Source organism: Pan troglodytes, chromosome 14, assembly GCF_028858775.2.
Source record: "Pan troglodytes isolate AG18354 chromosome 14, NHGRI_mPanTro3-v2.0_pri, whole genome shotgun sequence".
NCBI lineage: Eukaryota > Metazoa > Chordata > Mammalia > Primates > Hominidae > Pan > Pan troglodytes.
In genome coordinates this window covers 65,576,458-65,590,898 of record NC_072412.2, presented here as the reverse complement: position 1 = coordinate 65,590,898, position 14,441 = coordinate 65,576,458, and the positions used below count along the sequence as shown (strand labels likewise).

Genomic DNA, 14,441 nt, shown 5'->3' with positions numbered 1-14,441 from the left:
CATATTCCAATACCATTCAAAGACAGTGGAAATATTTCTTTAAATGATTTCATTTTCTTTAAGACCGATTATTCATTATTTGCTATTTTCATTTTGTTATTATATGCATGATAAATTCACAGATAACTCTCCTTTAGGTAAATTATGGGATTAAATGCTTCAAAAGATAAGTGCATATTAGAAAATACAAATAAGAAGAGGTTTTAAAATGAAATTCTACCTTTCATAACTGAAAAAAAAAACTACTCTTTAAAGTCCCTTTTTTAAAGTATAAAAATAAAGACTTAAGGAATTTAGGTAATGACATCATATTTTGAAAAAAATTGGTAGTGTATTGCTTCTTTTATAACTCTGAACCTCTAATATTTGTGATACTTGATCACACATAAAGGAGTTTATAATATTAACGGAAATAAGGATGGTGAGTAAAGTGAATTCAGTTATCCCATCTGAGCAGTTCAAAGCCTTTCCTCAAAAGTTCTGAGTAGAAATATTTTAGATTTAATTACTGTTACAGGAGCTAAATACTCAGTATTAAATTATCTTCTTGACCAAATTACTGTGAGAGAGGAAGGCAAATAGTTTTGCTCTTAACTCATTTCTAACTACTCTAAATGCATCAAAGGTAGTTATGCTTAGAGATGATATACTATGGTCTGTATATATCACTTTCTGATGGTGCAAGAGGGATATGAATAATGGGGAGAATCTAGAGTGATGAAGAATTAACATGGTTTTTAGTCTTCCTCAATTATTACATGCCTCAACTGAGCTTTTAGCAAGTATTGGAATAAAACAGTTCTTCAGCGAGAGGATAAAGATCCATGCTACTGATTAAAGAGGGAGTTATGTTAGAGGCAATATATTCAAATGGTAGAGTTGGCATTCCTTTTATGAAAATTTCAGAACCTCCTCTCCTTCGTAATCACTTTGATCTAAACCCATCTCTTTTCTACAATGCAGGCCTGCCAAGATCCCCATGGATAGTATGGCAGCATTGGTGTATTGTCTAGTATTCAATTCTCTATTTCTGGGCACTGCTGATTGCACATCTCTGCCCCTGTCAAGTTAGGAGTCACCAAGTGACATGCTTGGACCAGTGAAGATGGGAGTGGAGTTAATGTCACTTTTTGGGGTGGAAGCATTTCATTGGTGGTTGAAGAAGCTCCCCCTGGCACCCAGAATGGCATTCAGAGTGGTGTCCATCATCCTGATATAGGGATCATAATTAATAATTAACAGAAACTGGTGTGATGAACATACGGTCTTCATGAGAAATAATTTGTGTGTGTTTGCTTAGACTACAGAGATTTTGTTTGTGTTTTTTGTTTTTTGCATGATGTACATATTTTAGGGAATTTCCCTCCCAAAAGAACTTTGTCTCGGTTCAAAGCACTGTGTTTTGAACTATGTCAGATAATGTCAAAAAGTTCCGTATCTGTGATGTAAAAGAGATGATTTTATTTTGAAAAGTGTTCATGACCTGCATTACAAATTACTAGTGTTGATTCTAAATAGTCTTGTAATAGTTCCCGAAGAAATATAATGTTTAATAGAATTCTTTCTGAATGGGTCAGCTGTGGTAAGTTAGCCTAAATGTCCATCTCATAGTTAAATAACTTTTTGAACATGGTTATTTATTTATGTATTACAGAACATGTTCTACATGGGATTTCAAATTTAATTAAAACAGCTAATAAATACTGATTACCTTTGTTTACTAGTTCTGTATTTGGCCCTTTAATCTTCACTACAACCCCACCAGGTGGGTATTAGCATTGACAGTATAGGTAGGGAATCTGGTGGGTGTAGCAGTTAAGTGATTTCAATAAGACTGCTCATTTTGAAAATATTTTAATGTTTATATAGTTTAATGTATATCTGTTCCTTTTTACAGAAAACAGAATAACATTTTTATGGAGAAAGATCCTGTTTGCCTTGTTTAATTTAGCTAGAGTATATATATCCTATTCATTTAATTGAGAAACATGTTTTAAAGTGTAAGATGAAAAGATACAGAATTTATACCATGTCATATTATGATGTAATCCATTTTAAGATTATTCTTGTCCTCTGATGGTAGCAGGCATTATGATTTAAGCTTTAAAAAGCTGTAGCAGCCTATGATCTTTATTGTAATTATAGTTTTTTGTCATGAAATTTAGAGTTTTGAGAGTCTGAATTCTGAGATGAGTCTTAGAACTGTTTTGGAATGAGATAAGTTGAAATAAAACAGTGGTCAGTAGTAGAATACTGATACTAAAATTGAAAGGTTCATTTCTAAAGTTCATTGAAGAGAATATTATGGATGTGTACTAGATTAGAACTTTGGAGAAAGAATCTAAAAGTCATTCATTTATCTACTTGTCTATTTAAAAGTGGTTTTGGTTTCCTATATTTTTGAGTTCATAAAGGTTTCCAGACACTCTAGGATCAAGAGAAGGCTTAGGAGTTTTATAAGTTTCATTTGTTTATGATTTTTTATATTTAAGGTTGTTTTCTGCAAGCAAGTACAGCTTAACTTATTTCTGCCTATTTTTTTTCTCTTGCCTAATTGCCCTGGCTAGGACTTCAAGTAATATGTTGAATAGAAGTGGTGAAAGTGGAGATCCTTATCTTCTTCCAGATTTTATAGGAAAAGCTTTCAACTTTTCTCGTTTGTTATGATGATAGCTGTATGTTTGTCATATATAACACGTATATTTATTGTGTTGTGACACATTTCTTCTATACCTAATTTGTTAAAATTCTTTATCATAAAAGAATGATGAATTCTGTCAAATTATTTTTCTATCTATTGAAATGATTATATGGTTTTGTCTTCCATACTGTTAATAGGGTGTGTCACATTTACTGATTTGCATGTTTTGAACCATCCTTGCATCTCTGGAATGAATCCCATTTAATCATGGTGAATGATCTTTTTCATGTATTGAATTCATTTTGTTGAGAATTTTTGCTTCAGGGTTATTGACAAGTAGCTTTCCTTTGTTGCATTCTTGCAGGTTTTGGTTTCAGGGGAATGCCAGCCTTGTGGAGTGAGTTTGGCAGTATTCTCTACTCTTTGATTTTTTTTGAATAGTTTGATAAGAATTGGTAATAGTTTTTACTTACATGTTTGATAGAATTAAGCAGCAAATATATTAGATCCTCAGCTTTTCTTTGGTGGGAAACTACTTATTACTAATTTCAGTTTCCTTACTGGTTATTGGTTTATTCAGGTATTGTATTGTTTTACAATTCAATCTTGGTAAGTTATAAGTTTCTAGGATTTTATCCATTTTTTTTCTAGGTTATCCAATTTATTGATGTATAAGAAAGTATTCAAAATATTCTCATATAATTCTTTTTTTATTTTTGTGGTGTCAGTTGTAATATCTTTTCATTTGTGACTATATTTATTTGAGTTTTCTTAGTCTAAATAAACATTTGATTATTTTATTTTTTCCAAAAATGAAATTTTTGGTTGTTTTTTCTTTCTTTCTTTTTTTTTTTTTTTTGGTATTTTCTAGTCTCCATTTCATTTATTTCTGCTTGGATCTTTAATATTTTCTTGCTTCTACTAATTTTGGGTTGAGTTTGTCTTGTTTTTCTAATTCCTCCAGGTTCAATGTTAGGTTGTTTGAGATTTTTTTTTTTTTTTAGTGTAGACATTTATTTCTGTAAACTTCTCACTTAGATCTGCTTTTGCTATATCCCATATATTTTGGTATGTTGTGTTTCCCTTTTCAATTTTCTAAATACATTTTTATATTGAAGACTTTTAATTTCTTCATTGACCCATTGGTTATTTAGAAGCATGTTGTTTAGTTTTCATGCATTTGAAAAGTTTTTGAATTTTCTTCTGTACTGATTTCTAGTTTTATTCCATTGTGGTCAGAAAATATACTTGATATGATTCTAGTCTCCTTAAATTTGTTAAGACTTGTTTTGTGGCATAACATATGATCTGTCCTGGAGAATGTTCCATGTGCAGTTGAGAGAAGGATGTTTATTCTGATTTTGTTATATGAAATGTTCTGTAAATATCTGTTAGGTCCTTTTGGCCTAGAGTTCATTTTCTAGTTCATGTTTGTTGATTTTCTGTCTAGATGACTGTTTTATTGCTGAAAATGAGGCATTGAAGTCTCCTAATATTATTGTATTGCAATGTATGTCTCCCTGTAGATCTATTTGCTTTGTATATTTAGATGCTTTGGTATTGGATACAAATTATATATATATATACACACACACACACACACATGCATATACACATATATATGTTTACAAGTGTTACATCCTTTTGCTGAATTGATCACTTTATTATGTAATATCCTTCTTTGTCTCCTTTTACAGTTTTGGGTTTAAAGTATATTTTATCTGATGTAAATATAGCTACTCCTGTTCTTTATCGGTTTTCATGTGCATGGCATATCTTTTTCTATCTTTACACTTGGTTTATATGTGTCTTTACGGGTGAAATTAGTCTTCAATAGTCAGCATATAGTTGTAGTTTTGTTTTGTTTTCATTCAGCCACTCTGTCTTTTAATTTGAGAATTCAGTCCATTTAGATGTTAGATAATTATTGATAGTGAAGGACTTATAACTACCGTTTTGTTGATTGTTTTCTAGTTGTTTTGTAGATCCTTTTTACTTTCTTCCTCTATTACAGTTTTCCTTTCTGGATAAGTGATTATTCTCTAATAGTATGTTTTGATTTTTTTGCTTTTAATTTGTAGTACATTTAGTATAGATTTTTGCTTTGTGGTTATGAGGCTAACTAAAAGATTTTTTACAGTTAAAACAATTTATTTGAAACTGATAAACTTGATCACTTATAAAAAATAAAACTACATATTAATTTTACTCTTTCCTTGAATTTAGAATTTTTGATGTCACAACTCACATCTTTCCATATTGAATATTCCTTAACAATTTATTGTAGTTACTATTAATTTTAATAGTTTTGTCCTCTATTCTCCCTTTTAAAGATACAAGTGATTTACATACCACCATTACGTTATTAGAATATTCAGAATTTGACTATGTACTTACTTTTACTGGTGAGTTATACTTTCAGATACTTTTATGTTTCTCATTATCATCCTTTTCTTTCAACTGGCAGAATTTCATTTAGCAATTTTTATAAGACAGGGCTGTTGATTGTGAACTTCCTTAGCTTCTGTTTGTCTGGGAAACTCTATCTCTCCTTGATTTCTGAAAAATAAATTTTGATGGTACAGTATTCTTAGAAGTTGTTTTTCTTCAGCACTTTGAATATGTCATCATATTTTCTCCTGGCATGTAAGGTTTCTGTTGAGAAGTCTGCTGTTAGGTATACTGGAACTCTCTTGTATGCTATTTTATTATTTTCTCATGTTGCTTTCTGGATCCCCTCTTTGTCTTTGATCTTTGACAGTTTGATTATAATGTCATGGTGTAATATTGGATTCAATCATACTAGACACCTTTTACCTTCCTGTATCTGGATATTTATATCTTTTTGCAGGTTTGGAAAGTTTTCTGCTATTACTTTTTAAAATAAGTTTTCTACAATGTTATCTACTCTCTCAAACCTCAATGACACGTTTTTGCTCTTTAATGTTGTCCCATAAATTTCACGTTTTCTTCATTCCTTTTCATTCATTTTTCTTATTCTCTTACAGTATATTTTTAAATAAACTGTCTTTAAGTTTACAGATTTTTTTCTTCTGCTTGATCACTTCTACAGTTGATGCTCTCTACTGAATTTCTCATTTTGTACCTTGTATATTTTAGTATTTCTGTTTAGTTTTTAGAAACTATTTTCTTTGTTAAAAAATACTGATTTTTTTTTTTGTATTTTCTTGAAGTTCACTGAACTTTCTTAAACCATAGCTTTGAATTCCTTGCCAGATAGTTCATACATGTCCATCTCTAGTGTACATCACTGGCAGCTGATTTTGTCCCTTTGGTGATGTCATGTTTCCCTGATTGTCTTTTTGCATTGTGGTCAAGTGTTGCTGTCTGCATGTTGAAGAAGTAGATATTTATTCCATTCTTCTCAGTGTGACTTTATTTTAGGTCATCTTTCAACAGTAAGTCTGTCTAGGGTTTTTGAGTAGACCATCTGGTATGGGTTGCTGTTGTTGGTGCAGTGTTAGGGAGTGCCCTAAGCCTAAAAGTGCTTTGGGTGGTGCAGCCCAGGCTGGAAATTTTTGGCTCCCACAGCTGGCCCAGCATCAGGCTTACTTTCGTGGTTCTTAATGTTGTTGCAGTCCTGGGTGGTTCCTGAAGCCCATGGCTTCTGTTGCCTGTTTGCCACTGAGTATTTTCTGTAAACGAAGGTCGCTGCAGTCATCTGTCAGTGATATAGGCCAGAACTCGAGTCTTTTCTCAAAGGACCGTTAGATTCCTGTCTGGTACCAGTGTCAGTCTAGATGCTTAGACTGCAGATACCTGTCAGGAATCAGAGTCTGTGAGCATTTTATACTGGTAGATTTGTCGTTAGCGACAAAGGGAAATTTCTATGTTCACTTCTCTCTCTTTTTTTCAAATGGACAGTATCTCTCTCTCTCTTTTTTTTTTTTTTCCTGTGCTGCCTGACGTTGGCGGATGGATTGATACGGGTGATGTAAAACATTCTTTACATAATCAATGTATCTTTTTTAGTATTAGTCTATAGCAGGTACTGTGATTTTTCACTTGTTTTCTCTCTTTTGAAGGTATTTTCTTTCACATGTGGCTAGTTCAAATTCATGTTTCTGTGAGGGTGGAGAATTACTGGAGAGCCCTACTTCACCATCTTCAGTGATTATATTTTTTGCATGTTCTATTGTCTACTACGGAGTTATCTTTTGTAATTTTATAAATCTCTACTTACTTTTTTTTTTTTTTTTTGAGACAGAGTCTTACTCTGTCGCCCAGGCTGGAGTGCAGTGGTGCAATCTTGGCTCACTGCAACCTCTGCCTCTTAGTTTCAAGCGATACTCCTGCCTCAGCCTCCCGAGCAGCTGGGACTACAGGCACATGCCACCATACCTGGCTAATTTTTTGTATTTTTAGTAGAGGTGGAGTTTCCCCATGTTAGCTAAGATGGTCTCGATCTGCTGACCTCGTGATCCGCCTGCCTCTGCCTCCCAAAGTGCTGGGATTACAGGCGTGAGCCACCGCGCCTGGCCAAATCTCTATTTACTCTTATACCATTTACATATTTCATCTTGTTCTTAGGATATTAAGGATTATAGACATCTGTGAGTTTTATTGTAATGATTTCATATTGAAGACTTCTTGGGTTCAGAACTGTGTGTGTTGGTGATATGAATACAGATGATGCCCTTGTTAATCTGTAGGTGATACATGATATTCTCACAAATCAGGAATACAACCTCAATACAGAAAAGAAGCAGATCCTGTTTCCTGAGTTTTATAAAAAATAGTCATCCTTTGATATCAGAGGGATTGGTTCCAGGACCCCTGAGGAATACCAAAATCCACAGATGCTCAAGTTCCTTATATTCTGCTTTTATATCCATGGTTTCTGTATCTTTAGATTCAACCTACTGTGGATTGAATTTGATCCACAGTTGGTCAGATTTGTGAATGTGGAACCCACAGATATGAGGTGCTGAACATAGTTTCTTTATCTAGAAATACACATACCAGATGACATAGAAATTCATTAAATAAAAAGAAAAATAATAGGCTATTGATTTGCAGGTGCTGAGTATGGTTAAGAAGTGACATCTTGAATGTAAAAACATAATAGTACAATAAGGGGTGAACTAGCAAAAGCATTGTATCTGTTGCTGTGAAAATATCCTTCTACTTCAATAACTTTTGAGAAAATCATTATAATAGTTGATATAAGAGCCATCAAGAAAGTTGTAAATAATGTTTAGAATTCTCAGTAATAACATATTATATTATCTAGTACATTTGGATAATTTTCAGTGAGAATTTGTTTTCTAAAACTGGATATTTTAAGCTTTGGTTACATGTGAAGGTTTCTCTAGCATACTGTTTACAATGTTTCTGAATAGGGAAGTGCTACTATTACTTGTAAAAGTGTTAATGTACTGCTTAGCAGTTTTCTTAAAATACTTTTTCCTGAACTCTTTCCTAAGGCTAGAAGAGATACAAGCAAATAATACATATGCTTAGACAAATATTACATGCACATACTGTGGTTTTCTCATTATTTTCATTACAATGTGATGTTTTTATAGTGTACCTTATTTCATTTTTTGTTATCACATGAAAATTGACATCATTCCTATGGTAGATAAATAACTGAGCATTTAAAAATCAACCTTGGATCCAGTGCAATAACACAGGACTGTTGTTTAAACAGTAGTTCTAAAACTAGAGAAGAGTATAAAATGTAGTAATGAAAGTTTCCCCCATAATATGTTTCCCCCAAACATAATACTAAATGTTTGAATTCTCTTGTTTTATGAATTTATTTTTGATTTTATAAATAGAACTACATCTGAAATACTTTTTTAAACCTTATTCATTATAAACCTTTCTCTCTTTCTCCTTCTTAGCAATCTTCCTGAGCTCTTTTCGGGTGCCATATGAGGAAATCAGAATGATGATATTGGAAGTAGATGAAACACGGTTGGCAGAGTCTATGATTCAGGTAAACAAATAGGCACAGCTTAGATTTCAATATTTCATTGCAAGCTTCTCATTAAATAGAAATCTGTAAGTGAAGCAAAATTCTTCACCCAAATCATTCAACTGGAAAATCATTGCTGCATAATTAGTTTTAGCATAACTTCTGCATTGCCAGGAGAGAAAGCTGCATCTTCTCTTAACTGCACATGAAGTAGAATGCTATCAAATTATTACATTTTAAGTATTTTAAGTTATTGTTTCTGAAAAGCAAATTGTTTAATTTTACATTTTTGTTTTTGTTATACTTTATTAATGTGTTACTTAAAATTTGTTTCTATAGCCCTTTTAGAATGTGTTTTTCTTTGGCTTATGAAGATATTATTATATGGTTTAGAAGATTGAGGGAGTTTTCATTTACAGTTACCTTTACTGACAATTCTTCTTAGAGTCATTTGGGCTCCTATAAGTATTAGAGATTGTTTACATAGTATTCTGAATTTATTCAGAAAGCTAGAAGATTTTTGTTAATGGCTTTTATTCATAGTATTTTCAAATGAATACTAGCATCATGTCGAAGTTATTGCTGAGTTCCACATAAGAAATCAATAATGTATATCTTGATAAAATTTAAAGTTGGAGAATCAAAACACAAATTATATAGTAAGAGATTATCTTCAGCTTACCATCTTTTGTTCTGATAGCGGATATATTTAGGAAAATGATTACTTAGCAATAAAAAGAAACCAAATATTTATTAGTGCCAACAAGCAATTAAAATTATTCTGAATATTTTAACTAATCAATAAATGATATCTTTGGAAGTTGTTCTAAGTTTTGCCTTTCCTATCTTGTCTTCTAAATGTAGTGGTCATATAATTTCACTAGTGATTTGTGCTGTGAGTCGCTGAGACTCATAAACTACCTGATTCAGCTACTCTTATTTAAGCATTTTTTTTCTCTTTCAGTTTGTTTTTTACTGGATTTTCATCTTCGTTCATGTTGATTATATGTGTGCCTTCTTGCTAGGAATAGATGCCAACTTCCTTAAATAAAATTTTTCTACTTAATACTTGTTTGTATTTCTTATAATGAATTAGTTAAATATTTACAGAGTAGCTTTTAGCTTGATTACATGAATGTTTTAAATGAACATGTGGTTTTGTTATATAATAGAAAAGAGATGATTTGCTTTTTAAAATTCATGTCCAAAGTACATTCAGCTCCATATATTTTGTAACGTATTAGTTTTTTATTTGTACTATACCCATTCACCAAAAACTTATTTGCTTAAAATAATACAAATTTATTATCTTACATTCCTGTAAAACATAAGTCTGATATTGGTCTTACTATGCTAACATCAAAGTATTGGCAGAATGACCTGTGTTTCTTTTCTTAGGCTCTAGGGAAGAATCTGTTTGTATTTCCAGCTTCTCATGGTTGCTCATACTCTATGGCTTGTAGAACCATTCCTTCATCTTCCAAGCCAGCAGTCTTGCATTCCTCAATTCCTTTGTCTCATAGTCACATCTCCCTCCAACTCTATTGTTTTTTTCTTCCACTTATAAGAACTTTTTGATTACATTGGGTACATCCAAATAATTCAGGATAACCACTCTAAGGTCAGCTGATAGCAACTTTAATTCCATCTATAACCTAAATTCCCTTTGCCATGTAACTTAATATTTTCATAGGTTTTGGGGATTAGTCATGTACATCTTTAGGAATGGATGTCATTATTGTGCCTATCATACTTTCTAAATATAAAACCAGCCTTGAGTATTTCTAAAATGTAAAAATTTATTTTGAACATATATAAGGTTTTAATATATTCATTAAAAAGTAAGAATTTCTTGCTATTTGAACTCTTAATTTTGAAAGTATATTCCTCATTTTAATGCGAAGAATTCCTATTTTGACCAGGGCATGGAAACAGAGCTTTATGTTGTAATAATCATGATTTTGGTTCTCTGTGTTCACTGTGATGGTTATATTTTGACATATTTAGTTACTTATTCATATATATGTACAGGTCAGCAGTATGTCATTGTTTTGCCATTTTTCATGCCACTTTTCCACATCATTTTTTACCCATTTACCTTTGTTTGTCACATCAGTCATTTATTAATTCATTTTTCATATACTTTATTTTATGCAACATGTCCAGGGCATTGTATTAGGCTCAATAATTTTTATGTTTTATTACTTTTGTTTTTTTTTTGAGACAGAGTGAGACTCTGTCAACCAGGCTGGAGTGCAATGGTGCGATCTTGGCTTACTGCAACCTCTGCCTCCTGGGTTCAAGCTATTCTTCTGCCTCAGCCTCCTGAGTAGCTGGGATTTCAGGTGCCCGCCACCACTCCCAGCTAATTTTTGTATTTTTAGTAGAAATGGGGTTTCACCATGTTGGCCAGGCTGGTCTTGAACTCTTGACCTCAAGTGATTTGCCCGCCTCGGTCTCTCAAAGTGCTGGATTAAAGGCGTGAGCCACCATGCCCGGCTGTATATTAGGCTCAATAAGAATTAGACTTGACCTTCTTGGAATTTATAATTTGACAAGGGAAATGACATTTACATACATAATTGTAAAGCAAGGTAAGCAAAGTTTTAAGATTGGTTTAGACCTATAGAATATGTTGAGGGAGTATGCTTTGTGAGTGTATGTGTGGAGGTAAGGGTATGTAAATGTTGAATAGGTATAGATGTGGAATAGAGCAGAGGAGTTGCATGAAAAATGTAGTGAAGGGCAATTGTTTTGGCAGTAATAATACTGTGGGCTGTGAGGGAAGCTGGGCATGCGTGCCTGTCTGTGCAGAATTTAGCTGAACAGTAGCTTAAGATTTGCGAAGGGTGTGGGGAATTTGTAAGGGGAGAGACAAAGGGAGGTTGGAACCACGCACTTAAAAATCACAATAGTATTTTTATGTTAGAATGTAAAATTAATGGAGTGAAAAAATTAAAAAATTCAGGTGAAAGATGAAAATCTGATTATATATGAGATATTCAGGGGGATTTGACTGTATAAAAGGATGCTAAAGAAATTCAGAGGCCTGAAGTAATAAAATCTAACAATCCAGCTGTCAACTAGAATGGGTAAAAATATAAATAATCATGTCTTTTGGTCTCAAGCAATTCCACTAAGAGAAATTTCTATTTATGTGGGGAAATCATATACTTTTATTTTTATTCAATTTGATAGTATTAATAGTGAATACTTTGTCTAGGGATGATCTTAAAATGCCACTTTTTTTTTGTTTTGTTTTTGGCCAGTTAACCAAGTTTTTGTCCAAAGGTACACAGTGAGTCAATAACTTATTCTTTGATCTAATCGATTTTGATGTATAACATTCTCTAACAGTATTTTTAACTAATAACACCTTTGGGGAATTTCCCCCCATAAATATATATAGCATGATCTAGGCTTAATTATAGTTTGTATTCAACTTTGGGCTTGTACAGAATTTACTCATGCTGTAATTTGGAATTGTGAGCACCAACCACTCTTTTTTATCTTAATTTTAATATCAATGCACTAACTTCTTGTAACACTATTATAATTGATTGTATTTTGATACAGAGGATCGATATAGACTTTGTCCAAGGGATTGTTTAATCATTTAAGTTGTATCAGGAAGACATAGTCTTGTGTATTCCTTTAATCTTTATTCAAGTAGTTCTGTTGTTTAAGTGTGTGGCTTACTTAAGTTTCTAAAGGACCTCTACATGCCTTTTATCTGCAAGGTATATCAATCATCATGTGTCTTCAACACCTTTTAAAATTTTCTTTCACATCAGAAAAGTTACTTTGTTTTAGAGATATCTTCAGTTTTTATTATTAAAACTGTAATCCTATTGGTAAATCTTGCAAGCACTGCCATTAAAATTCCCTTGATTTCTATTCTGTCCCTTCCCATGCCTTTTTGTAGCAATATGATGATTTCTTTTATCCCCCTGAGTGAAGTGTTAAAATATGTTTGGCTTTGCCTGAAATTTCTGACATTTAATTCCCTAAAGCTGAAATGTAATGGATCATATCCAGGTGAGAAAGCTGTTCCTTTGGTATAGGTTGAGTTCTCTTTCTCAATTATATAGCTAATCAAATAAACATTCAGTTTCAGTAGTGCTTGATTTGAATATATAATAACTCTGGGATAGAGAAATGGAAAATTGACTGTTTTCAAGATGCAGGGAATTTTGCTTAAGGCTTATTAGGAGGGAGGTTACCTAGAAATAAAACTGAAGATTAACTTCACTGGTTTTCTTTCAGTAGTTTTTAAATTATATTTTTAAAATTCAAGAAGTACATTTAGTGAAGATCTTTCTTTCTGGTTTTAATTTTTAGAACTTAATAAAGCATCTTCCTGATCAAGAGCAATTAAATTCATTGTCTCAGTTCAAGAGTGAATATAGCAACTTATGTGAACCTGAGCAGTTTGCGGTTGTGGTAAGTACCGAGTCTCAGAGAGGATTTTTATACTGTGCCAAACAAGAGAACCTGTCAACTGTTTTTATATCGCTAAATGTAAAAAAGCATGTGAGCAATCACATACATTTAATATCCATCTTACTTTTTTTTAACTTAAGGATATTCATGTGAAATTATCTTGATTTAAAATATATATTGAAACTCTGGCATTAAGTGAAGTCCAAGGGGCTTTTGAAAATTGTATGTATAATTTTTTTGCTCTCTATTTAATGTTAAAATGTAAAGTAAAAACTGTACTTCTTAAGAATAGAGAGGTATATTTGTGATTTATTCTAGAGCTGTGTATTCCAACATATTGCAAGAGTAGCTTTGGTTTCTTGTTCTGATCACTTACTTGAATTCATCTCATAGTTTAGACTGAAATTATAAATATAGTATCTTTCTTGGCAATGAGGATGAAAAATGAATTCATTTTAGAAAATCTTTGATAATCATCTTGCTCCAGCCTTTTATTTTATAGAAGCTGGGGTCTAAAGAGGTGAAAAGAATTTCCAGTGCCATATATTAAATGTATTACAACTTAAAATTTTAAGATTTTTATCAAGGTTTCTTTTCTGTGCTCTTTTCTCCTACCATTAAATTATTATTTTTAGGTCGGTTACACTTTGTCATTATAACAATACTATAGTGTTGTTTCTCTAATAAGATTGTTTATTTTTTCCCTTTCATCTTCAGTTATATTAATAATCTCCAGGGCCAGGATGGAATTTGTTTGACAGAATTTTAAAAATTCAGGTTGATTTACTTAATAGCTGTGCCTGCACCTCATATTTTGGCATGTTGTAGACATTTGCTTTTACATTCCTTCCTATCTCTTCATAAACGCATTCTACTCCTTGCTACCACCAAAGTTAAAAAAAAAAAACTCCAAATAGAACACAAAAGGAAAAAGCATGATTTTCCTTGTTCACAGTCTTATAATTCTTATTCTAAAACTTTTTTTTTTTTTTTTAAATACTTGAGACAGAATCTTGCTCTGTCGCCCAGGCTGGAGTGCAAGTGGTGCAATCTCGACTCACCAAAACCTGCGCCTCCCAGGTTCAAGCGATTTCCCTGCCTCAGCCTCCTGAGTAGCTGGGATTATAGGCAGCCAACACTACACTCAGCTATTTTTTTGTATTTTTAATAGAGATGGGGTTTCACCATGTTGGCCAGGCTGGTCTCGAACTCCTGACCTCAGGTGATCCGCTCGCCTCGGCCTCCCAAAGTTCTGGGATTACAGGTGTGAGCCACCCCACCCGGCCTTTTCTAAAACTTTTAAATTCATTGTCTTTAAGAAAACAAAAAAAGTTTTAACTTTTTAATCCAATTCTTCAGGGTATTCTCTTCCCCGCCTGCCCCTTTTCTGTCTCCTTTCTTTTTTCTTTATTT

At 32.5% G+C, this 14,441-nt stretch overlaps 1 protein-coding gene across 5 annotated transcripts in view; it reads left to right on the top strand.

Annotated features, from left to right (window-relative positions):
• The window catches only part of DIAPH3 (diaphanous related formin 3), a 490,848-nt gene that overhangs the window by 235,679 nt on the left and 240,728 nt on the right, over window positions 1-14,441 (top strand). For all 5 annotated transcript variants that reach the window (XM_054665348.2, XM_054665347.2, XM_054665346.2 and 2 more), the window contains 2 exons: window positions 8,512-8,606; window positions 12,927-13,028. In XM_054665348.2, coding sequence (XP_054521323.1) covers window positions 8,512-8,606; window positions 12,927-13,028 — 197 coding nt within the window. The remainder of the gene's footprint in view (window positions 1-8,511; window positions 8,607-12,926; window positions 13,029-14,441) is intronic.